The 26,241-nt window shown below is 45.2% G+C and overlaps 1 protein-coding gene across 5 annotated transcripts in view; it reads left to right on the forward strand.

Moving 5' to 3' along the window:
- SLC44A3 (solute carrier family 44 member 3) overlaps window positions 1-26,241 on the forward strand; it is an 84,065-nt gene that overhangs the window by 53,863 nt on the left and 3,961 nt on the right. For 4 of the 5 annotated variants that reach the window (XM_059926620.1, XM_059926636.1, XM_059926652.1 and 1 more), the window contains 3 exons: window positions 942-1,098; window positions 3,552-3,638; window positions 24,229-24,366. In XM_059926620.1, the coding sequence (XP_059782603.1) occupies window positions 942-1,098; window positions 3,552-3,638; window positions 24,229-24,366 (382 nt within the window). The remainder of the gene's footprint in view (window positions 1-941; window positions 1,099-3,551; window positions 3,639-24,228; window positions 24,367-26,241) is intronic. The other variant, XM_059926627.1, reaches the window with a different exon arrangement.

The following is a 26,241-nucleotide window of genomic DNA, read 5'->3' on the forward strand; positions in this document are numbered from 1 at the left end:
AAGTAACAGCAAAATACGGCTGTTGCCAACCCTTGAAACATTTCTGGCCGATTTCCTTTTCCTCCCTCAAAACCTAGATTCTTGTCAAAACCTTAATTCATAGTGACTTATTAGCAACCAGAGCAAGTTGTAGAATAATCCATTATGAAGAAAGCAAGCTTCACTTGGAATCAGTGAAGTAGCTTTTCGGACAGGGCCTCATTTTCTAGAACTGGCATCAGAGGGTCGGGGGAGGGGTTGCATCAACCCTCCCTCCTTTGTTTTATCTTTCAGGTTTGGGTAGGGGATGTGCCCATTCTGTTCTTTTTCACTTTTTTTCCTGCCTGTGAAACTGACTTTTGCATTCTTGAGAGCTGTGTCATGACAAGTCCCGTAAATGATTCACAGTGAAGTGACCTTTTCAGAGCAGAGTAGAAATCAGCTGGGTTTCAGGAGCTTGGAGCTGTGTGAAAGCCAGAACGTTTCCTCCCTTCGCTGTAAGCTGGTTCCTCTCTGGCTGCCAATCCTGGTCATGTGATTTGGTGGTGATTTTAATCACCGAGCTAATACTGGCAATATTTACAGATGCATGTGTGTAATTTAAACGTTGGGGATTATTATATAATTAAACTTCTGAAAATGAAAATGGGATCAATATGCAATTTAATGGATTGGTGGAGGTGGTAGGCGTGGTAAAGAGGAAAACTTATTTAACTCATCAGTATTTTTTTTTTAATTTTCTGTTCCATGTTTGTAACATTGAGCACCACCAAAAGGAATTAACTTCGTCCAAGAAATCATTTAACCTTAGCTACCAAGTAGTGTAAAAATTTTGCCAAATGCGGATGGCGTCCCTGCTTTCTAAATTGTTAGTACCACGGATGATTTGAACCAGAGAGAAGTTTCTCGTTTCTTTCTAAATAGTGTTTTTTAAGTGCTGTCTTTTTTTCTCCTGTTCCCAGAAATAAAAATGACCCTCCTGATCGCCCGATCCTTTCATCTCTCTCCATTCTTTTCTGCTACCATCAGGGAACAGTTGTCAAAGGGTCATTTTTAATCACTGTGGTGAGGATTCCAAGAGCCGTCCTCATGTACATCTATAACACTCTGAAAGAGAAGGTAAGGCAGCACCCTGAAACAGAGTGCACTCCGTGTTTGGGTTACAGAAAAGTTAATCGCTGGAAAACTACACTGGGTCCCGGGACAGGAATGTGACCTGTGCCAGTGGCCGTTCAGAAAGCTCCAGTGTTCTTCAGGTCCCATCCCCCCACCCCCAGAAATCTTTTTGTCCCCGTCCCTGTTTTGTTCATAGCTTTGTTTGTTGGATTTTCTCCAATGTGGTGGCAGAGGTGGGGTGGAGAGGGCATAGCTCTGAGTTTGCTGGTTTTCCTTCTTATTTAAATGCTGAACAAATGGGAGGAATTCTTAAGATGCAATTTAAGCAAGTTTTTACGGACATTTATCATGCTTTATTTTTTAAAGAAAGAAAAGTACACTATAAGATAAGAATAATGTTTGTTTGTTTCTGTTTTAATGCTAAAATATTCCCCACCTTTTGTGTTTCCTGGAGGGTGACCTGGGAAGTTGCTGGGGTGTGTGTGTGTGTGTGTGTGTGTGTGTGCACACGCACGTGCTTGATAGTTAGAAATGGGCAAGCTGACCTCAATCTCAGCTCAAAAGACAGAAAACTGTGGGGCTTTTGTGCCAGGGGGTTTTTCTCGTCCCTGGTTTTTATTTCCATGCACATTTAGTTATGAATGGCAGTGGAAACCAAAACACCAGGAAAACAGCTGTTCTCATGGTATTTCTGGCCTGCCAAACAAGGGAAGGTTGGATTTTCCCCAACTTTTCTGTTCTCACACAATGTTAATCTCCACCCCATCCCCACCTCAGTGTTGGTGACTTGGTCAGAGTGTCTCAAACGTGCATGAGTCCAACCTTTTGGGTATACGTATGTGCTCTTAGTTAATTGGGGAAGTTTTACATGTGGGTTCATAATTATACTTTAGAATTGTTTTTGTTTGCTCTTTTAAGCAGAAATCTGAATTGTTGATATTTAAGTCTGTAATCAAGATTTAAGATTAGTATATTAATTAGGAACAATTGATTGAATTTCGCATAAAATTATCTAGCTTCCTCATCTTGAAATGCATGCTAAGCCGTTGCCCCTGATCAGAGAGTATTTTCTTGTATTTCTGCTGAAGTACTGCTTAGCTACGTGTCTGTGACTTGAAGAAGCATTTGCACATCCAGGACAAATCAAGCTACTCCGGCTCTTGCATTTTGAAATTGATCCTTCAATCTTAGGAAACTTGGGAGAAGGATTTCTTGAAGAACAGAGCAGCTTTTTTACTTTAAATATATTCATATAGTTTATATATATTAAATATATTCATATTTAGGTATTACAGGTATATGTATGCATTAGTAATAGATACTCACAAATTAATGAGCAGTAGGGGACTAGCTATCTCCCCTAGAGCTAGACACCTGAAATTCTTTGGGGAAACAGCCTCCATAAATCTGAAAGAGAAGTTAGTGGGTCATCCTCTCTGGCAGAAGTCTAAAAGGTTATTTATCACTCGCCAGATCCCATAAGGACTAAGGGGCCAAACTCCCTTTTAGTGGTGTCACTGTTGGAGAAATGTGTCCTTTCTTAGGTTAAAAAAAATGGTCTTCCTCAGCAGCCTTACAGCCCCATACTGTACCTACAATTTAAACATTTCACACGGCCACTGTGAGACCCTTCTTACATTAAGTGGCTTATTTACAACCATGGCCAGGCTGAAAAGTATCCAGGTCAAATTTCATCCAATTGAATTAACATTGGGACAAGAAAATGTCCATGTAAGGCTGAGTTATTCCTGGGGTCCTCAAAGAGAACTGTTTCAGTATTGTTTTCAGGAATCCTCCACCCTGGGTCTGGGCACATTCAATCACCCCTTCCCCCAACAAGTTTCGTTAAATTATTCATTCCTGAGTTATACACAAGTTCAAGTTATATTTCGAAGGACTAATTTATCCCTAAAAATTTAGCCCTGAAAATCTCACTATAGGATGTATTTCCAAAAAAATTAAACCTGACTCTTTTTTTATGTGGATACGTAACTAGTATCTACAGTGCATTAGTTTTATTGTCTCAAGGATGTGAATTTTTCATGAATACAGACTTTGGTTTGAAAAAGCAGAGTTTATAATTGAAGACACTTAGGGGAAGGTGAAGAGGGAAGAGAGATTCTTTTTTTTTTTTACTAGAACCAGGAGGTCTAGTTCACCTTTGCTAGTAAATATGGACTAACCCATTTCCCTTTCTGCTGAAGTCAACAGCAGTCCTAACAGGTAAGCCCACAGGAGAGAAACCTTGCTCATCCGTAGTAGTAATGATAATAATTAGTAGTAGGAGTAGCATATACAGAATAGAAGAACTTCTGTACCGAGTGAGAACTGCTGCAGTGCTTCCCCAGGTACGTGGATCTCCAAGTAGGAACACGGTATGTTCACAGAAACTGCCTGCTTACCTCTTTCCTGTGTTGTTTCTGACACTGATCCTTTCATTCTTAACCTGACCCCAGCAGCACGGTGCCTGGTCGAGTTGTGTGTCCCGTTGCTGCTACTGCTGCTTCCGGTGTCTTGACAAATGCCTGTGCCATTTCAACCAGGTATGTCTCCTGCCACGTGCCCCAGGGACACAGGGAGGGGCCTGCCAGTGGGCATCATCTCTTAGGTCAGGGGTTGGCCAATTTTTCTGTAAAGGCCAGATTGTGTAAAAGTTTTCAGCTTTTGGGTCATTCAGTTTGGGTCACGACTACTCAGCTCTGCTGCGGCAGCAAGAAACAGCCATAGGCAAGATGTAACTGGATGGGCCCGACTGTGTTCCAGTAAAACTTTACCTGTGGGCACTGAAATCTGAATTTTGTATTTTTCATGTGTCAAGAAATATTCTTCTTCTTTTGAATTTTTCCAGCTATTTTTTTTTTAAAGTAACTATTTCTTTTTTTTTTTTAATTTTATTTATTTATTTATTTATGGCTGTGTTGGGTCTTCGTTTCTGGGCGAGGGCTTTCTCTAGTTGCGGCAAGTGGGGGCCACTCTTCATCGCGGTGCGCGGGCCTCTCACCATCGCGGCCTCTCTTGTTGCGGAGCACAGGCTCCAGACGCGCAGGCTCAGTAGTTGTGGCTCACGGGCCCCGTTGCTCTGCAGCATGTGGGATCTTCCCAGACCAGGGCTCGAACCCATGTCCCCTGCACTAGCAGGCAGATTCTCAACCACTGTGCCACCAGGGAAGCCCTCCAGCTATTTTTAAAATGTGAAAATTATTCTTAGCTCTGGCCAGAAGGAAGCACTCTGTGTCTGATGGATCTGGCTCCTCAGCTGTAGTTTGCAGACCTTTACCTTAGAACTTTAGGTCACTAATGCCATTCTTCAAATTCTGAAAGAAATGTGTCTCTCTTTTCAGAAATAAAAAGAGGAGGGGGCTTTAGAAACTAACGCAAGGCGTGTATATCAACTGTGAGCTAATTTTCAATGTCTTCTCCAAGAACTATAATTTTCCTGAAATAGGAAAAAAATTGCCTCCCTAATTTTTATATATTTTGCCAGCCTTTCCCTTTCAAGCTATAAATACTCCTTTGAAAATCAGAAAAATTGCATACTGTGATTGTTTGAATTTCAGATTTTTTTTCTCCTGAGTCTTTCAAACTGATGGAAATTTAAATATATGTTTTATTTTTCTGTAGATAATTTAGGAAATTTTAATAACTCTTAGTAAAATTTACACAAAGCATTATTTTTATAAGTCAGCAAGCTGTTTTATACTTTGTCTCACTTAGAAAAGTACTTCTTATTATTGCCCCTCTTCCTAATAAATATACCAGTAGAAGCAAAGGGACTAATTAGGCCATCTGTGTTTAATGTCTTGTAAGTGGCATTAAGAATATCTTTCATTGTTCAGGGGAGATTGTAGTCGTCTTGCAGTAAAACCCTATATTTAAGGCTCTTCTTAAGAATCTTGGAATACATTTTAGAGTGTATTTAGTTTTCGCTTGGATCACTTCAAGCCAGCATGTATAAAACACAGTAAAATACCACAGCACCTTCAGAATGGTGGGTCCTGTAGCAAAGTCAGGCCAAACTCTGTGAGTGTCTTGTCACAGTGTAATATGCCAGCCTCTCTCTCCTAGAACTCTGTGCACATATCCAGATACCAACTTATTCCACAAAGATTTTGAGATGCATTACAAAAAAGTACTGTGATAAAATATACGTACATGAAAATCAAGCTAAGAAACATATAGACAGACGAGAAAGACAAAAGCAGTGGGACCATTGATATACTAATATGTTGGCCATATGGCCCTTTAAGAACTGAAGGTTGAGTTGCAGTGCCCTCATTGTATTATGTAAATTCAGTTTCTTTCCATGTCCCTCGTTCACTGCCCCATGGAAGCCTAGGGGCTCCCTGTGGGTGCTGCAGGGACCACCACTTCAGGAGGGGAAAGAAATGGGTGAGGAGGAGGAAAGGTGGGTTCTGGGCCCATACCACCACCAATACCACCACCACCACCACCACCAGCACCAGCACCACCATCACCACCACCAGCACCATCACCACCACCAGCACCACCACCAGCACCACCACCAGCACCATCACCAGCACCACCACCAGCACCACCAGCACCACCCACCCCTGCCTTGCAACCAGAGCAGCCCCACTTTTATCTGGTTTAGGAGTGAGATTCCACTGAAGGTTTCATTTGAAGACAGGCTCTGCTGCTTGAACATGTTTGAAAGCCACTGTCTCATACCATGTTCATGTTTGTTTTCTCTGCCCTCTTATCCTAAGTGATGTATTTGCTGCATTCTGAAGTTTCAGCACCTTATATTAGCCCAGTACCTTTTCTTTGGGGAGTTCAAAATGTTTCCAAGATCCTAAGTAGTGTTAGTATTAATCACACTATAATTACCATTATAAAGGGGAGGAATCCTTATGACAGATTTACAGTGGGAATGATTGTCCCTGAATCACAGAAAGGCTCAGCTAGCCTCGAGGATCCAGCTCGCAGTGAATCAGTGTTGCAAACAGGGTTAGGTCTTCTGGATTCTGTTCATGGTGCCCGTGCACTAGGCCTGGGCCTAAACCAGCTGTCGGAGCAGCTTTAACATGGGGTGACTCCTACAGGACTAGGCACTGCCAGCTGATGTGGGCACCACTGGGAGGCCTAAGGGTTAGGAGATTGAGAAAGAAGAGAAGGAAGAATGGAGAAGAAAGAAAGAAGTGACGTGAATATTGGCGGGGAGGGAAAGGTCACCTCTAGTCTAAATCAACTACTGGAAAGCAGAGTGAAATAACAATTTGTAAGAATAAAGATAATTGTTGTATAATGGTAGTCAAAGCTATTGTTGATCTCATTTGGCAGTAGACAAAAGAAAGTGAGCTCAAAGTGAGAGAAGGAATTTAGATTAGCCTCTTGAAAAATTTCCTGGCACGGGAATGAGTTGCTAGGAAAAGATTTTCTCTGGAAATCAGATTTATAAGAGTTGAGGCTTATTTTTTATTTTGCTAGTTTTGTGCAGAAGGAGCTGGGAAATGCTAGAAGAGAATGAGATCCATTTGTTACCAACAGAACCCAGATGCTCTTCTTTACTTAAGATCAAGTAGCCGGCTGTGTTTCAGCATTGCTGCTTAAAAGCCTAATCCGTCTTCACCGGTCCTGGGAGGGAGGCTGGTGGCAGTTGCCACATTTGTCGACACCCAGCCTAAGGCTACACGGTAATTCACTTGCGGGGTGGGGGATGAAATCCCACATCTCATCATTTTTCATTACTTGTCTCTCTACATCATAATATCAAACGTGTAGATAGCTGAAAATATTATGTGTGTACACCTCACACATTTATTTATCCAACATCTATTTGTTTATGCTGTATTCAAGCCATTTGAACCAGGTGTAATGGGGGAGGGGACTGTGGTGAAACAGAGTCAATATAAAGCAAGCCAGGCCTTCCAGGAGCTGACAAGCTGGTGTGGGGAATGAGGAAGATCATGAGGCACTTGCATGAGATGCTTAAAGAACAATATGTGCTGGAATGAGAACTGCGAAGTTCAGGAAAGGGGAGTCTTGGTATGGGGAGGTACTTTGACCTGATGATTAGGAGAGCTTGCACAGAAGAGGTTGGATTTGTCAGGCGTGAGCATAGAGCACCACCGGAGGTCACCAGCTGATAGCGACAACAGTAGCCGTGGCCTCCTGGCACTCACTGTATGGCTAGTTGTGTGCTCAGCACTTTCCCTGCATTGGATCAGTTTTGAGTTTGAACTGCAGCCCCCTGAGATAGTTATCTCCAATTTATAGATGAGGAAACCGAGGCTTAGAGAGGACGCATAGTTAGTTAGTGGCATAACTAGGGTTTGAATCCATATCTGTCTTGCCTCTGGGACCCAAGCCCATACTTACTGTGCATTTTGAAACAGTCAGAGAGGGAGTCACAACCGCTGTCTGGGGTGGATCGCTTGAGCGCCTGCCCAAGCCAGAGTCCAGACAAGTCAGTTGCTGGCTGTTGAGCAAGGCTGGCTTCAGACAGACTTTTGTAGAGGAGGACAGGAAAGGTGTGGGGACTGTGAAGGCGTTGAAGGTTGTATCATGCAGAAAAGGCTAGTCAGGGTGGTCTGAGCCCACCTCCTCCCCTCAGGCAAGTCAGTGTCAAAGCTTCTGGGAGGCCAACTGGCCTGGGTGTTCTCAGAGATTTTCAGACGAGGAGATTCTGCAGCCTCCCCCTCCCTCCCAGCACTTTCCAGGAGCCCGACTGAGAAGTCCCCTCATGGGACTCGAGGCTAACCCTTCGGCAGGAACGGCCTGCCCCTTATTCTTACGGTCCACACACGGTTCCTCGTGAAATGTCTCCCTGAGTGCATGTTCTGTCCACGGAGGACACAGATGTCTGTCCCAGAGCTGACGGTGGCTTTAGGTCAGTGTCCCTCTAGGTGTGAAACCCACTGGTGGGCCACAGGACTCTTCCTGATGATTCCAAACTGATTGAATATTCCAGAGTGTTCTTTCTTCAGTTCTTACAGGCACATTCATTCTTCTTCAATTCATGGATTTTCATTTTCGCATACAACTAAAGGCTTTTTACCAATCAATAAAGTGCATAGGGTGTTACTTAAAGCTTACTGAAATGTGTCATTTATGAACCAACATTGATGTTTTACTTAGTTTCCTGAGGACTCAAATTCATAATTCTGTTAAGATGTCTTTGACTGCCAAGGCAATGCCTGGTGATCCTGCAATGCTTGTGAATGAGCCCAGGCAGAGCTGGGATTTTGCAGACTGGGGAAGGAACCCTTTGCTATGAGTGCCACCAGAGTCGCCTTGGATTGGCTGTGTTGTTCAACTGCAGTTATACTTGCCTTGTTTACCACTTTACTTCTGGTGAGTATTTGGCTCTTGTTTAATGTGTTGTATTTTTATCATGGTGAGCATTGCATTCCTTTTCAATTCTTTGTTCTTCCAGCAGAAGTGGGAATGGGTATAGGAAGTGAGCTGTGGGCTGAGGTCAAACAAGTTTGAGAACGACGATTTCCATTCCGTCTCCTGGGAGGAGCTCTTAGGTAAAGGCAACCCCTAGTCAGGTGTGGCAGCAGCTGGCTTCTGCCGTCTTTGTGGAACTTGGGTGAATCCCTCCACCTTACTGAACTTCTGCAGAAGAGGATCAGCTTAAATGACCTGAGGTCCTCGTGGGGCGTGCTCAGCCTTGCCGTGGTGCCGGCCGAGAGCTGGGGCACGCGGGTACCATGTTGCCGCATCATATCCGTGATCCGCTTTGTGCGGGATGTGGGGCAGGATGGAAAATGCGAACTGTGTGTCCTCCCACTGTGTCCTGAATGGCAGGATCTTTTTTTTTTTATGTTGGTTTTCTTATCCATGGTGAGGACTTACCCTGGGATCACAAAGATTAATGATGCTTTACGTTGCCCGGATCTCAGGCCTCCAGAATCTTTGTTGAGTGGACTGAGCATGTGAGTGGACCGCTATCTGCATCCCCTTCCAATGATTCTCCCAACACTGCTGCTGTAGTGACAGCAATAAATACATTGAACTGGTGATGAGATGCTGGTAAAATGCCAGTCACCTCGGTCATTCTCAACAGTGGAGAGTAATGTCCAGCAGCTTTCACCTCCCATTTCTGCTGTGGGCCATTATGCAGGGTAGCTGGGTGCCCAGTGGATCTCTGCTGTATCTCCTGGTCAGATCTGCCTTCATGCAGCCCATCAAGCTGCCAGCCTGCTTTACTGTGGCGTCCGTCTAGATATGAGATACCAAGAAGTGCATAGATTATTGCCTCTTGGCATTTGATTTGAAATGCCCATAGCTTCCTGGCTTCCTAACTAACAAATATACTGGTCAGAAAGGCTCCAGATAATCTTGTCGAGTCCAGTGCAGAGAAAAACTTGCTGCTACTAGGAAAATATACACATCTCTCCCCTCCCTGCTTCATAGCCCACCCCTACACCCCCGCCCACACTGCCTGCCAGTGCTTGTTTCTCAGGGCATGTAAAGTCGGTCTCTGTCTTCGAAGCCTTTGTGGCTGACCGGACTCTGTAATATCCCAAAGCCTTCTCTCCCGCCTCCACTTCCCTTGCAGTTAGCTCGATTTCAATGCTTCTCTCTCTCACAGTCCCTCAGGAGCAAAGGCACTGGGTAACTTTTCCATGTCTGATTCTGGTTCATCGTCAGCCAGCTGGCAGACCTCCAGGAACTCTTCTCCTCTCCCCAGAAAAATGTGTGCAGCTCAGAAAAGAAAACTAATGAATACTGTGCAATTTCTCGAACTCGATTATGAAAATGATGTAAAGGTTCTTAAGAGGACACAGTTCTTGGGGTAGTTGACATTGCCTCATCACAGAGCATGCAGACAGCTGTTCTTTCCATGACAGCAGTGGTTCTGAATTCTCCTGCCCCCACCGACTGGCTTAGAGCTATTCTGGGGCAGCCAGCTGATGCTGAGAGCCCCGGAGAGATGCCTCCGTGTGTGCATGCTGTAGAAGAAACTCGCATGTGTGTCAATATGATAGTTTACATTAAAGTCCATTTCTAGATGATGGTAATCCTCACAGCCCAGCTGCCTTGTGGCAAATGCTACTGTCCTGACTTTAGATAGAAAGGAATTGAGATGCCTATTTGTCAGAGACCCCAGGCTGTCTGGGAGAAAACCAACTGTATCCTCATGTTTCTTGGTGCGTGGCTCAGAACCTGCTGGGCGTAGCGCTGAGGCTTTATGTGGCTTCCTGGAGAGCAGCCTCTCTGGAGCCCGGCTCCCACCTGCTGTGGGTGTGTTGCAAGGCTTGGGGCTCAAGAGGGTGTGGCCCTAAAGCCCTCTGCCCTAAATGGGCCTCAGCAGCCTCTCCTCCTTCTGGAGAAAGGCCCAGTGTGCAGCTGCCATCTGTCCTTTCTGACTTGAAATTCTTCTACCTTCTCAGAGAAACAGTTAATGTTTGTTGAGGGAATGATTGCCTCACTATAGGGAAGGGAGGGTGAGTTTTGCAAGGGGCCCTCAGCTAATCACAAAACCTCTCGGGAGGCAACTGTTAGGCTCTCTCCAAGGTGTGCAGCTCCTCAAGACAAGAATTCCTACCACTTATTGGGCATTTCTGTGCAACAAGCACCATGCTAACTGCTTTACATGTATTAACTCCCTTCATCCTCACAAATAATCCTGTGAGAAAGGTACAATTATTACCCTTTTTTTTTTTTGTAATAAATGATGACACTTAGGTTCAGAGAGGTTAAGTAGCAACCTGCTCCAGGTTAGACAGGAGGAAAGTAACAGAGTTGAGTGTTAAGGTTTGGGAGACATAATAAGTCATCCCTCTTCCTCATAAAGTTCTGAACAACTGAGAGACCCAAGAGGCAGCAGATGAAGATTAACAATATCACCTTGAGTACCTAATGGCTGGGTTGGAAAATACATTGTAGGAGCAGCTTATTAAAGTTTCACCCTTGAAATGGAGAGACCACCTCGCCCTGTCCCAGGCCCAGCCAACAATGTAGACCTGCCCCTGGGGTCTCCCCTGTGAACTCAGCTGATAAGCTGAGAAGGTGTGTCCTCAGTGCTAGGTAGATCCCAAAGAGAGTGACTGAGGGCTGCGACAGCCTGTGCTCTGCTCTTCCCTCCAAACTCACCCTTAAGTCCCTCAAGTCCCTCAAGTCAACCACCTCCTCTGGGAACGAATGGCCATGGAAATACAAACACAGGGTTACCTCCACCAGGATTTAAAACCAGGTCTTTACCAGTCCACCAGGGCACCCCTTCCCCAGGGAGGAACTCAGACCCCAGAACTTAAGAGATCATGGAAACCCTGCCCCTCATTACAGCAGAATCTGGGGTCCACAGGGCTTGAGTGCTTCAACCAGGCTTACAGAGTGGGCAGGGCTCTTTCTGATTCTCCTCTTCTCTACCTTGCATCTTCTCTCCCCCCACCCTCCCGAGCTTCACTGAGACACTGGGGACAAACAAGTATGTCACAGCACACAGAATGTCGATGGGAGCTGCCCCGGCTCACCTCATAAACAGAACTATACGTAGATCACCCCACTCCCTTGGGCAACATGGAAGTCAGGGCTCTGCTCACAGGGCAGAGGGTGGGGAACACTGGGATCTGGGAAGGATGGGATCTCACCTCTTATTAATGGTACCAATCCTCCAGCTTCCTTCGCCAAGCATCCTCCCTTCTCCTTACACCTTAGCGCTCCCCTTCTTCTGGAAGATATTTGTCCACCTCTTATGAGAGCTCCTCCTTCCTCCCCCTCCTCCCTCTCTGGACCTGGACCATCTTTTCATTTCCCAGCAGTGTGATGGAATGGGAAGAAGGCAGACAGGTCGGGGTTTGGATCATAGCTTCTCCACTTAGTGTGTGGCATTGGACAGGTCACTTCACCTCTCTTACTTAGCCTTGGTTTCCCCATATATAAAACAAAGTTCTTAACACCTACCTCATAGGCAGCTGAGAGGGTTAATTAAACTAATACACATAAACATGGTGTGGTGTCTGGCTCTTAGTACGTGCTCCATAAATGTTAGTTTCTTCTGTGAGGGGAAGGAGAGGCTTAGTTATTCACCACATACTGAAAGTCTACCATGCACCAGACAAATTGGGTATAACAATGCCTGTCTCCCAAGATTATTATAAATAATTAAAGAGATAATGTTTGCAAAGCTCTTAGTTTTGTGCCTAGCATGTAGAGGTATGTGCTGAATAAATGGGAGTCATTATCATTATCAACCCGCTAAGTGTACAAGCTCTGATTCTGTCCTGTGCACTTAGAGCAGTGCTGGGTTCCTGGGGTTATTATTCAGCCAGGGGTATATCAGCATCCACAGGGAACTTCTCCAAAAACACCTTTCCTTCCCCACTACCCTCAGCCAGAATCACTGCACTCATGACTTGCTGGGGGGAGTTGAATTGCTAAGAGCAGCCCTTCTGGTCCTTGCAGTCCAAGGAACTTAATGACTAAGTTTCCCCTCACAAAGGATGATGGTGAGGGAAAGCCAGTACTCAAATCCAAACCCATAACCAGAAAATGACTGTGGCCCGAGGTTAAGGAAACATCCCCTGCATAGCACATCGGTTTGGCCCCCTCTTTTCTGCATCTAGCATTCATTTTCTTCCTCTTCACTCCCATTTTCAAGGGTAGTTGTGTCACTGCCTAGGGAGGATGACTGGGACTGTTTCCAACAACACTGGTTCAAAAGGTCATCTGATCCAAGGAATCGCCATTTGCTTATCTGTAAGACTCCTTTCATAAGTCTGAGCTCCATGCAGGACATAAAGCAAACCCTAATGTTCTTTGTCCTTCCCTTCCTGTCATGACATGCTCTAGGTATGCTGTAAATATGCTGAGGGAGATTGCCTGTGTTTTTAACTTTGATCTATGAAAACTATCTTTGGAGTCAGCAAAATTCAGTTTCCCCAGAAGTAAGGAAGAAGGTAGCCCATGAAAACACTGTGCTCTGATGGACAGTGTTCCACGTGGGGCTGAGGCAGCTGCCCATTGGCTCCCCCTGTGTTCTTCTTGTCCGCAGCCTAGTGTCCGCTGTGGGCACCATGCTTACCACCGATGCTGGCCCATCATCTGTGACGGCAGCCAGGGTGGGGGCCGGGTGGGGGCATGGTTCAAATGGAAGATAGAACTTTGGTAATCCAAGTTCTCAACATTACCCTAAGTGCTTAAGAAATGGAAAGATTGTAGATTAGTTTTGACATTTCCCAAATTCATTTAGTGTGGGAAATGAAATTAAACCATTAAATAGCTCCTACCCCAAATCTAATCTTCCTCGTGATGGAGAGCAGGTTTCTTCATGTCATTTCTCTTTATCTGCATCTGCTTCTGGAACAGAGTCATTGTCAGAGTGGCCACCCCTGAAGCCCATGCTTCATCCCCTTCCATACCCTTCTAAGCAAGACACTGACTGTGAATACTGTCCTCAGCTGTCACTCCCCAATTGTCTTTGTCTTAGACATTAGACTTGTTGGGAGAAGGTAGTGATTGTTGGCCAGAGACTAGAGAATGCATTCATAAAAAGATTTTTAAAAAAAGGAAGGCGGTGCGAGTCACAGTGGTCAAGGGAATAAAAGCCACTTTGATGCAGCGGCTACTGATTCCATGTTCTGCTAAAAGCTAGAGTCTGACAGTGCTCTGTGCCGCCACTGCCTGAGTCTCATCTCTGACTGACTTCCACACAGATGTGAACCTCATCCACAATCTCAGATGTGCAAGAAATACTGTATCATGTCTCTCAACCTAATTTCTGTCTGTTAACTCCCATTCCACTGGACTGGCAGAAAGTTTAATCCATTATTCTTGGGCTATCCGCCCATGGGTTATATGAGGTGCCAGGTAGCCCCAGGCATTAGTACACACAGGTTGCCCTAGAGACATCCATCTTCCCATCTTCATGGCTCCTTCAGGCTCTGCTTGGGAAGCAGGAGTCTTTTGGAAGGCCACCTATGGCCCTGTCTGCCTAGATGTGCTAGTGGTAGGGTAACCAACCCTCCTGCTTTGTCTGGGACTGTTCTGGTTTTAGCAATGAAAGCCCCCCATGTCTCTGGAACCCCCTCACTCCTGGCAAACTCAGACCCTAGGAGTGGGCACTCCCCTTTAGAGTCTTGCTACTTTTCTGTGCTCTGCTTTAAAAAAAGGAGAGCTGGACGCCTGGTCAGGACCCACAGATCTCTAACCCTCCCTTCTTTCCCCAGTGCAGGGGAGTCTCATTTTCTAATCCTGGGGTGGAGGAAGACCTGCACACCCACCTGTTGCTCCCAGACTCGGGTCATGTTGGGAACCCCCTTCGTTCACCTTCTCCACTGGTAGGAAGGGCCTGAAGAGCTTAAAATTTTGGAAATCAAAAGCCAGTAAGAATTGCAGACTGGGTGTCTTCTCCTGCCCCCCGCCAGTTCCCTCCCCTCACCTGGGGGAATGAGCACAGGGCCCCCAAGTCCTGCGGGAATGAGGTGGGCAGAGAGGCAAGAAAGGAGGAAATACATGCGGGAAGCGAAACAGAAGTCAGGATAGCAAAGTGAACCATCACACACACACTGGGGATAGCTGGACAGTCCTCCTTCCATTTAGAGTCTCATCTCTATAGACATTTCAGAAACAAGGTCTGTGAAAAATAGGAGAGGAAGAGACTAAGAGAATTTTGGCTCAGCATTCTTATCTAGGCAGGACTAGAAAGTTCCTAAAAGTTTCGGCAATTGGATCCAGTCTTTGATGTTCTTCAAGTGGTTTCATCTTCCCCCTCCTTTTGCCGTTTATAGAAGGCCTCAGCTGGCATAGGGGTGAGGCAGAGAGAAGCATTTGCTAGACTTGCATTCATCCAAGCAGTGAGACAGCTGAGGCCAGATGACTTCATGAGGCTGAATCTCAGTGGGGGTGAGAAGGGCCCTCTGGGCCTGCTGGCCATGCCCACGTCTTGCTTCCATCAAGGCGGCAACAAAAACTTCCTGAGATCCAAGAACACAAGCCTGTCGGCCTGGCTCAGTGCCCTGTGCCCAGCCCCGAGCTTAGTAGAGGCACACCCTCCATACGCGTCTGTGGATGGAAGGACGAGCCCCTACTTTCTCAGCCCAGCCCTGGTTCGTGCTGCCTTCCCAGAGCCTGGAGCATCTGCTAAGAGTAGCAGGGAGACAATAAAGAAAAAGGAAATACAAGCTCAAAGAGCTGCCCTTTCTTGTTGGAGCTGCCCTAACAACACCTAAGACTGACTGCAAGAAAAGCTGCTTTCCAAGCAGAAGTGCCAGTGGTTAGAGAAGGCCAGAATGGAAGGGCCGATAGTCTTTGGAGCTTCAGAAAGAAGAGTTCTGTTATTACAGCCAGTGTCTTTAAATAAATGCATTTTTCTTAAAAGAGTTTTCATTGCATGCTGGGCCAAGCCATGCACAGAGCAGTAATTACTCCCAGCAGCCTGCGACCTTTCAATCGACTACCAGGCTCTCTGTCAGCAGGCCTTTCTCATGCAGCCTAACAGGTCGGCTATTGCTTCGCCAGCCCCACACCCATCAACAGTGTGTTCATGGAGGGACACACACCTGACTTCAAAAGTTATTCCCCCAGATGTGCAACATACGAAAACATGTAAACAGTCCCATTTCTGCCCTCCATCTCCCTCTTGCCGTTTCCTCGGGCTGAGCTTCAAATCAGAGATATTTGGCATTCCTCTTAACTAAAGAACCAACCTTCTCAGGTCTGTAAATAACATAGCCATTTATTGAGTTTTGAGGGTCTGCCAGGCACCCTGGTACACATTTTACATATGCGGTCTAAGTTTGTCCTCTCAAGGACTCTGTGTGTTAAGTGGGTATTACCCCCATTGTCCAAATGAGGAAACTGAGGCCCAGAGGCTGAAGAGCTTATCTAGAATGCTAGCTGCTCTGTGGGGATCCATATGACTCCAGGTCTGTAGCCTTAATGGCTTCATTGTGCTGCCTGCAGTTCCTTGTCAAGGGTAAGAGTAAGGAGGAGAGGAAACCAATGGTCTTCACTCACAGGGGACAGCCCATCCATTTAGTCTTCTTTCTAATAAAGCCTAAGATCAAAATACAGTCCGAGCATTTTCCATCCCCTGCATTTCCTATTTCACAGGCTGCAACTTTAATTTTACCTCATGGAAGCCCAGGCCTCCCTTCGCCTCTTTCATTTCCTCCGCTGATTATACCCAGGTCACATGAGGTGAACGCAGGGAGAGCCCTCTGTGGGCCTGCGGGGAGGCAGGCGGCACTCGCTGCGCAGCCCTGTATCCAGATCTGCTCATCACTAAGCATCACGTCCTTGTCCCGGTGGCTTTTCACTGGGAGGGTGGAGCTCTGCTAGCACATCAATGATGGCCAAGTTCAGCAAGATGCAGGGGCCTCCTTGGCTTTTTCTGGATTTTGGGGACCCACAGATCTCTAACCCTCCCTTCTTTGGGGAGGAAGGGGCATGGCTGTGAATATCTGATTCACGTCCATCTTGGTCACCTCTGTCTGGTCACTTAGCCTGTTGAGACTTCTGTTTCCTCATCAGTAAAACGAGAGGGTTTTCCTGGGTGACGTCTGGGGTAGCCTTTTAATCCTTTGGCTTTGCATGAAGAAGTATTATTTGGAGGCTATTCTTGATTTGCCAAAGCATCTTCCTGTATCCATTCAATGAGCGTGAGCCTCACTGGGAGGGCGTCTTGGCCAAGGAATCCCACCCCCGCCACCACGTCCTGCAGGAGAGTGTCAGAGCAGCTGGCACAGAGCAGAATGTAAGGCGGCGGGCACAGCGGCTGTGCTGGGTACACTCCATTAAGTAACTAAAGCCGTCACCACAGAAGAGGCTGTAAATGTTCAAAACCCTGACAAAGTCAGAATAGTAACGAAACGCACTAAATTCGGGACGTGGGAGAAAGCATGAGACAACTAACTCATCTTTCACCATCCATGCTGCTGAAACTTAAGCCACAGTGTTAAAAAAAAAAAAAAAAAGAAAGCACTCTAACTTCTTAATGTTTTTCATAATAATTTTAGAAAGTTTTCTTTAGAAACCTAGGTCTTGTGTGTGAAGATACATTTGTCTGACATTCAAATATTCCTTCAGTTTCAGTTTCTTTTGCTGAAGTCAAATTCACATTCGTGCTTTTACTTAAACCGTACTTTTTGTTTCCATTTTTATAACTGTTGCTTGCCTGCCCATACTTCCTCCCTCTGTCTGTCTCCCTTCTGTGTATCTTTGCAGGGAAACATTGGGGTGAGGTCCATGTGATGTGAGCAGTGGTTATTTCTGAGGGGTGGGATCAGAGCGATTTTCTTGCTTTCTTCTTTGTCTCTACGTTGCTTGATTTTCTTTAATGATGAGCATGAAACTGATAAAGCCATTATTCTAAAAAATAAGCCAAAAGGAAATACATTTAAAAGGAGCAAACAGGACAGCACTGCCGAGCGCCCGGCTTTACAGTGCCTCCACCTGACCTGGTCCCAACCCCGAGGGGCCGGCAGGTTCCCCCACCCGCCGTCTCACCGGACTTTTGCAACTGGTGAGCGGTGAACTCTTGGGCTGATCCCAAGCAGCGAACGCCAGGTCTGGAGGTTGTGCCCCACCTCCCTCAGCATGTGTTTGTGATAAAAACAGGGCTGAGATGAAACTAGCTTGTGATGGTTCCTGCAGGTTTTACCAGAAAAGACCCTTGGATGTACGGGGATCACTCTGGGCTCAGATTTCACTGTATTACTTTTGGTTCTGAGGAAAGTATGAATACCAGTGTTATTTATTCATCATCCAGTTTCTCAGGTTTGTTTTCGTAGTTCTTGTTTTATTTTGAGTTAATAAATATCAGAATTTTGTTAGGAAGGCATTCCAGAAATAAAGCTGGCTATTCACGGCATGGCTTTTGGAAAATGCCTTTCCTCCTGTACGGAGGGAAACTCTGTTTACCTTTTTGAAGAGTCAACAGAAGCTCGGGTTCACAGTTCTGCCACCAAAAGAAGGGCCCACTTCAGTTTCGTGGGAGGACGAATGGCTGCCCTTCGCTGATGAAGGACACAGCGTGGGCTGGGCTGGCTTCCGGCTTGAGTTAAGGAGGAAAAATGTTCTTTCTGTGTAAAAGCTGCAATTAACATTCTTGGACAACTCTCAAAGTAAAGAGGTAATCCGACTTTTCTGTTACCTAAAAGTACACTTAAATCTCTTTCATTTCTCTTCAAAAATTAGAATTTCCTGTAAAATGGGAATAATATACCCATGGTGATGATTTCAGTGAGTCGTGGTGAGAAGCAGATCAAGTAAGATAATAGCAGGAGGGTGCCTAGGGCACTTTGAAGTACTGCACAAACGTGAAGCATCTTTAGCTAGAACCTGAGGGCTCGTGTAAGTGCGAAGTGACATTACTTAGTGGAAGCCATTCAGCCAGTCTTTGGAGGCAACGTGATTGGAACCCAGCCTCTTTTCTACTAAACCGTCCTGCCACATCCTTGGCTCTTTTTAATGACACATCTCCTAAGAGCACCACTTTATTATTTTGAACCTTTTGGAAGGAAAAGCACAGAGTACAGCTCAAAGTAAATGTTTTCCTGATGGGCCTGAATGAGTCAGAGGTCCATTTCTTGTAAGTGATGCAACTTCTGTCGCATGCGTGTACCGGGGGTGTGCTACCCAACCTCTCTGCATTCTAGTCTCTGCAACTACTTCATCGTCCAGTTGTGGTTGTTAAGAGGATTAAATGCATTCAGGGGAATATAGAATAGGGCCTGGCACATAGTATGCACTCCGTGATTCTTGCCATTATTAGTTACTATTATTATTTATTTACACACAGAAGTTGCACACCTGCCTACTGATAGCGAAAGAGAAAAAAAGGCCACAGGGACAAATTAGGAAGCTACTGCCAGGTCTGTGGCAAGCCATTCGGGACATATCGCTAAGGCATCTCTTGAAGTGGGGTGGAAGGGAGCAGAGCACCTGGAAAGAGTTACAATTCCTAGTACTCTTTTTTTTTTAATTATTTTATTTTTGGCTGTGTTGGGTCTTTGTTGCTGTGCGCGGGCTTTCTCTAGTTGGCGGCGAGCGGGGGCTACTCTTCGCTGCAGTGTGCGGGCTTCTCATTGCGGTGGCTTCTCTTGTCGCGGAGCACGGGCTCTCGGCACGTGGGCTCAGTAGTTGTGGCTCGCGGGCTCTAGAGCGCAGGCTTAGTAGTTGTGGTGCACGGGCTTAGTTGCTCCGCGGCATGTGGGATCTTCCCGGACCAGGGCTCGAACCTGTGTCCCCTGCATTGGCAGGCGGATTCTCAACCACTGCGCCACCAGGGAAGCCCCACAATTCCTAGTACTCTTATTTTCTCCCCACAGAAGGGCTCATTTGCTTTGGGCCTGGCCCCTGGCTCATGACCGCTAATGACGCCAACGTGCTCAATGTCTGAGTGGTCACAGGGCATTTATGTGCAGCTCAAGCAGAGCCCAGGAGGTGCAGTGGACGTGCCTGGGGGGCTCCCCAAGGACTTTGGTGAGAATGAGCTTTGGGAGGTGCAGGGCTTTGTAGCTCAGCGTTAGACGGTAATGAGAGATCTGCCCTGAACCTTCCCAGGGCAGCCTGGGAGAGCTTCCAGAAGCACAGGCTGAACCCTCCTGTCATGTCCCTTGCTCCACAGCATGGCGTTTCAGCCCTGCCGAGATCCGGGTCTGGAGGAGTCCCACCACAATTCTCTGCTTGACCCCTGAGTCTCAGTTCACTGCCTTCTGCTGCTGCCGTGGCCCCATCCACCCCACGTTCTCTGCAGGGGCCCAGCCTGATGCCACTTCTGTGACGTCTTCTACCCCCTCCCCTCCCCCATGCTCTCTCCTCTCCCTCACGCCAGGCCGGGCTTCCACTCCATGTTGCTCTCTCACCTGAGCTTGAGTTGTAGTTCATCGTTCACGAATCCTCCCAGCCACACAAGACCTCCACCCACCCTCCCCTGCAGCTTGTGACAGACCTTGGTGGACAGTCCATGCGAATCTGAAAGCAAAGCCACCTGTACGTGCAGGGAGTCCTCAGTCCCAGGCAAAGGAACGAGAATGCGACCTAGTGTTGAGGTGCTTCCATTGTCGAGCGGGGAATCCTTCCTTGTATCGATTTTGTGTTTTCACGGGTTCAGTCTCAGGCACAGATGTGTCCACTTGTTTGGTGATGCTAAAGAAACAAGTACACTGAATTTTGTCTAGTAATAAAAGCCTGGTACCGCTACCTCCTTTTTCCTTGCTTCAGGATCTCCTGATTAACCTTCACAACCAACAAAACGTGTTCCCTGTTCCTTATATCTATCCTTTCCACATATTGTTAGGGTCTGCAGATCGCCTTAGCATTCTGTCATGCCAGGCAAATGCAAATGCTCCGAGCCAGGACTTACAACACTGAACATTTACTGCAGTCCATCTTCCAGCTGCCTGGCAAGGAAGCACTTCTCCTCAGAATAAGTATAAATTAGCTAATGCTGAAACTGCAGAAATTCTCAATCCATATCCTGTGTCATGAGCAATTCTTCCCTCCTCCAGTTCTTCATTCAGACATTAATTCTAGGTCTCTCTGTGGCAATCAGGGTTGAACCTGTGGTAAAATACTAGTGGTGTAGTAGCTGCAGGAAGGCGTATATATAATTTCCCTGTCAGAGTGGTTTTAATGCCATCTTTCACTGGGCATGATACATTAAAGAAAAGATAAATGGTTATGGGCCCCCAAGATCTGTGGAGTCAACACATGCATGAGAAAGTACTATTTTACCTTTAATCATTTTAGCCAGGGAGCAAAATCTATTTTTATTGCTTATGAGCAGTTGTGCTAAACTGACTACGAGGTTATGATCTGTAGGTAAAGGAAGTCCTGCAGAAACTCTATTCCCAGCCTGAATCAGGAAGAACACCAAGAACCTCAGTTCAGAGGGCAGAAGTGGGGCCGTGGGGGGCTGGGGGCAGAGCCCGAATGCAAAGAAAGAGGCTGAGCGGCGTGTGGTGTTGCCGTGGAGCAAGACCACGTGGGGGCCTGGGACGTGGTCTGGGAAGCAGGTCCTGCCCCTCCTGGGTCCCTGAGAGTGTGAGGGATTAAAGTCTACAGATGAAGAAACCACGGGTCCTTTCCGCACCTCCTCCGCGCTTAAAGAATGGCCTCTGTGTTTCCCAGTTGTAAATGAGTTCATCGTCGGTGAGGTCTGGAGGAAAATAGCCACCCTTTATTACATGCTTTCTATGTGCCTGCGCTTTGCTAAATGCTTTATAGGGAATGTGTTCTTTAATCCTCCCAACATCCCTTTGCAGTAGGTGCTATAACTCACTTTACAGATCAGGACATTGAAGTCTGAGAGGGGTTAAATCATTTGCCCAAGACCGACAGCCAGTCGGTAGTAAGAACTAGGATTTGAGGAACTTCCCCGATGGCGCAGTGGTTAAGAATCCGCCTGCCGGGCTTCCCTGGTGGCGCAGTGGTTGAGAATCTGCCTGCCAATGCAGGGGACACGGGTTCGAGCCCTGGTCTGGGAAGATCCCACATGCCACGGAGCAACTGGGCCCGTGAGCCACAATTACTGAGCCTGCGCGTCTGGAGCCTGTGCTCCGCAACAAGAGAGGTCGCGATGGTGAGAGGCCCGCACACCGCGATGAAGAGTGGTCCCCACTTGCCACAACTAGAGAAAGCCCTCGCACAGAAACGAAGACCCAACACTGTCATAAATAAATAAATAAATAAATAAATAAATAAATAAATAAATAAATAAAAGAACGTGAATTTCTTAAAAAAAAAAAAAAAGAATCCACCTGCCAATGCAGGGACATGGGTTCGAGCCCTGGTCCGGGAAGATCCCACATGCCATGGAGCAACTAAGCCCATGCACCACAAATACTTAGCCTGCGCTTTAGAGCCTGCGAGCCACAACTACTGAGCCCACGTGCTGCAACTACTGAAGCCCACGCACCTAGAGCCCATGCTCCACAACAAGAGAAGCCACGACAATAAGAAGCCCACACACCACAACGAAGAGCGCCCGCTCACCACAACTAGAGAAAGCCTGCGCACAGCAGCAAAGACCCAACGCAGCCAAAAATCAATCAATCAAGCAATAAAATTAAAAAAAAAAAAAAAGAACTAGGATTGGAACCCAGAGACTGGCTACAGGGCCTGTGCTTACCTTAACCACCATGCTTTTAAATAGCCTTTTGTTCTAATTAAAGTTGCTAGTGTCATGTCCATAAAGTTAGAATGAAAAAAAAAAAAGTTCCCTGATTTTCCAGAGCACCTGGGGCAATGCCTTTGACCTTGGTTTCCAGTCTGTACCTACCCACCCTGCACATGTGTCTTCAGGATGATGAGCTGGTAGTCAGGGCTCTGAGAACCTTAGATGATCAAAGATGCTTGATCAAATAATGAGCAATGAGTTTCCACATCCCCACTCAAGACTTAAGTCCACCAACAGCCAGTTTGGGATATTAAAAGCAATTTCACATGCATTCTACATAAGTCAGAAATCAAAAGTTCTTGTGGAATACCATTAAGGCATTTCTGCAGGGACCTCATCTGACATCTGACTGAGAATATCGCCTCTGAGGCAAGCAGGGTGCCCTGTGTGGGGAGGTGAATACCCAGCCTTTCATCTTTAAGAACCAAATATTCCTCTCTAGTTGGCCCTGGGGAAGAGGGGGTTACCAAGAGAGGGTCAGTTAATTCCATGGCCTTAGTCTCCTTCTCCTCTGTAACTCAGCTTGCTTAAGACCTGCATCACTGGGGCTAAATTACTGCAGTAGACTCCAAATTGGTTTCTTTACAATGTTTTTGAATGGGTGTATGAAAGGATTAGTTTTATATCATGAGATAAAAAAACTTTAAGCCAAAAGGCAAGGCAAAACCCAAGCAGGTAGCATTCCAGTGTATTTTCCCAGGGAAGTTATAAATTGTAAACTGCAGTGCAAGTAGCATTTTAAAGATTTCAAGGGAAATGTAAGAAATACATGGTTTTGAAATTATCGTATAGTTATAAGGAAAAGGTATTTTGGAAAAATGACCAAAGAAATCTTCTTATATGAACACATATACCCACTTGTCCTCTTTGACTTAGTAATCTCATTTCTGGAAATTTATCCTTAAGAAATTATCCAAAATCAGGAAATTAAGATGTTCATTGCATAGTTATTTATAATAGCAAAATATTTGAAATAGTCTAAATATGCCCTAGCTACACACACACACCCCCCTGATAAAATGTGTATTTATTAAAAATTAAAATTATAAAAGCCATGGAGCAACATGAAAATGCTTATTTTCTGTATAAAGGAAAATAAGTCAGATATATAACAATGACACTGAACCATTTAAATTGTATATCTTTTCATTTCTAGAATTTCTATTCTGTTTGTTTTCTACACTGCCTCTTCATTTTTTATACCGTGCTGTTCATTCTTTATGGTCACTCTTCCTTCTGTTATCTCCATAACATCTTAAACATACTTCCTTGAATGCTTTATTTCAGATGGTTCTCAAGGTGCAGATTCTTTTGTTTGACGTGCTGTTCATTTCCTTGAGTCACCTGTACATTTTTCCCGTGAAGGCTTCTTCATCTTCTTCAAGGATGGTTGTCTGTGGGCCTCCACAATTCCCTGGCCTGGGGGGATGTGGTTTTGCTCTGCCTATGGCCAGACTCTAGTAATTTCAGTGGTCCTAGGCAGATGTTGCATTTCTTTACCACTTTCCTGGAATGGCTGATTGAGTTTGAATATAAATTCTGTATTTACGCAGACAGCTCAGTTTCCTGGCATGGGCCTGAGCGTTGTTTCTTAGCCCCAAGGTGTTAAATCCCCAGCCCCTCACTCCTAATCTTTACTGATTCCCTGCCCATTAAGTATTTGGGTTCAGCGCTCACCATTAGCTAGGGTCTGCTTTGTTTCTAGCACCTAAACTTCTTTTCCTCCCCTCAAACTCTGCTGTGCATTAAGATAGTTATGCTTTACGCATCATTTCCATATGTTTGTAATGGTGATGCTCAATCCACCATACTGACCAGAAATACTTATTTATCTTTTCCATTTATTACAATTATATGAAAATATATGTGTATATATTCCAGAGACTGGAAGGGACTTTGAAAATGAAATGACCTGTTATGAGTAGAGATAGTGGGTTAATAGTAACTATTTTTCTCTATTTTGCAAATATTCTGCATCGGCATTATATTGTCTTTACAACAGTAAGACTCATCTTTTTAACTATTGTCTTTTGTTTCAGAATGTATACACTACAACTGCCATCAATGGGACAGATTTTTGTACATCAGCAAAAGATGCACTCAAACTCTTATCCGAGAATTCAAGTCATTTTACATCTGTTAACTGCTTTGGAGACTTCGCAATTTTTCTAGGAAAGGTGAGATGTCTTCACTAAAATAATAAAGGAACTTGGGATCCAAAAATTAAGCCATACAACAAGACCGTGAAGGACAACTACTGTTTCCTGAGTGCTTACCCTGTGGTAGATGCTGTGTCTCATCCTCTCATTTAATCCTCAATCCTGTGAAGCAACCCTGTTTCGCAGATGGGGAAACTAAGGTTTGATAACTTGTCCAGGATCCCACGATAGGTAGAGCCAGGATTCGAATCCTAGTCTTACTCTTAGCTATGATTTCTTTCTACCATTCTGAATCCTGCTTTCTCATATCTAAAATGAAAATGCTACTAACCTCAGAAAATGAATGTTTTATAGGGGTTGTTTGTCATAAAAATATATGGAAATAGTTTTGAAACCTGATGATTTTAAGAGCACTGAATCCATAAATATAAAGATAGAATGGTTAATGCCCCAAATGGAGCCAGTTACATTTCTGCTGTCATCTTTTTCCAAGGAGTTGTATGTGGTCTTGTGAAAACCTCATTTTTCCTATCTGTGAACTAAAGATAACACATCCCCTTTCTGGGTTACAGGGAAGAATCCCTAAAAGAGTGATGAAAGCGGTGCTCCAGCCCCTACTTGGCCATGCCTCAAGTTGAAGGTTCTTTATACTGTGCTAGCGTGTCTCTTTCCGTGTCACCCACTGGGCTTAATTCCACACACCTGTTTGATCCTATTTCTAGTTGACTGCCCTTCAAATTCTTGACCGCAGACGTCCCGACCCTCCCTCCACATCTTCCCTCTTCTAAGCTAGACATCCTTGCTTCTTCCAGCCAGTCCTCCACATAGGACACGAATGCCGGGGACATTCGTGGTGCCCTAAAATGAACAAGGTATCAGTCTCCAGTTGTGCCAATGCCAAATATGGGGACTCTTGGCTCCTCGTTTAGCATTTTGTGTTTCTGTGGCATTTGGCGTATATCTCTGGTGCGTTACTATCATGGTTAGCTGTCAGTAACAAGTTAGAACATGCATGGACTTCACAGGTGTGTGTTAATTGCACATATATTTTAAGGCACAGCTGGGCCCCAGAGACTTTTCATGGGACAGTAGCTCTAGAAGAACAAACTGATTACGCCTTTCAAAACAGCCTAATAATCTAAGTTGTAGTTCTATCTAAGTGGCATTGTTTACGTTAGCTTGGTAGGATTGTGGATGATATATTTTGTAATAACTACTTACAAAAATTTTTGGAAGGAGGTTTCATTTTTCTTTTTTTATACATTTATTTATTTATTTTTGGCTGCGTTGGGTCTTCCTTGCTGCGTGCGGGCTTTCTCTAGTTGCGGCGAGTGGGAGCTACTCTTCTATAACAGACTTGTATTTTATTTTAGGCAGTAATTCATTTTCCTATATTTCCCAAAAGGAACGCATAATTGCTGATTTTTTTTTTTTTTTTTTTTGAATGAAGTGGCATGCAGACATTCGCGTCCATCTTTATGGATATCCAAGTGCAGTGCGGGCTCCAGAGGGGCTCCAATTTGTCTGTTAAACAGTTAGGTACATCATGGCCTGTAATCATATTCCTGGAAATATAATAATTACATGTAGCAAAAGCCTATTATCCTATTATCTCCCTACACCAGCATTGGAAAGCCCATCCACTTTAATCCCCAGGGTAAAAGTACTCACATATTGAACTACAGTATATCCACTCACTGGATTGTTGTGCTGTTGTTTTTAAAAATAGCATTTATCAAAAAAAATTTTTATTGACGAGCACTGTTTACAGTAAGGCACATACACTCCCACACATGCACATACATGGAAACTATTGCTTATACCTGACAAATGTCTTTTCTAAAATATCCTAACCAACCAACTTATAAACATTTTCAACAAACTCTTGTTCTG

Source organism: Balaenoptera ricei, chromosome 1 (assembly GCF_028023285.1).
Source record: "Balaenoptera ricei isolate mBalRic1 chromosome 1, mBalRic1.hap2, whole genome shotgun sequence".
NCBI classification, from domain to species: domain Eukaryota; kingdom Metazoa; phylum Chordata; class Mammalia; order Artiodactyla; family Balaenopteridae; genus Balaenoptera; species Balaenoptera ricei.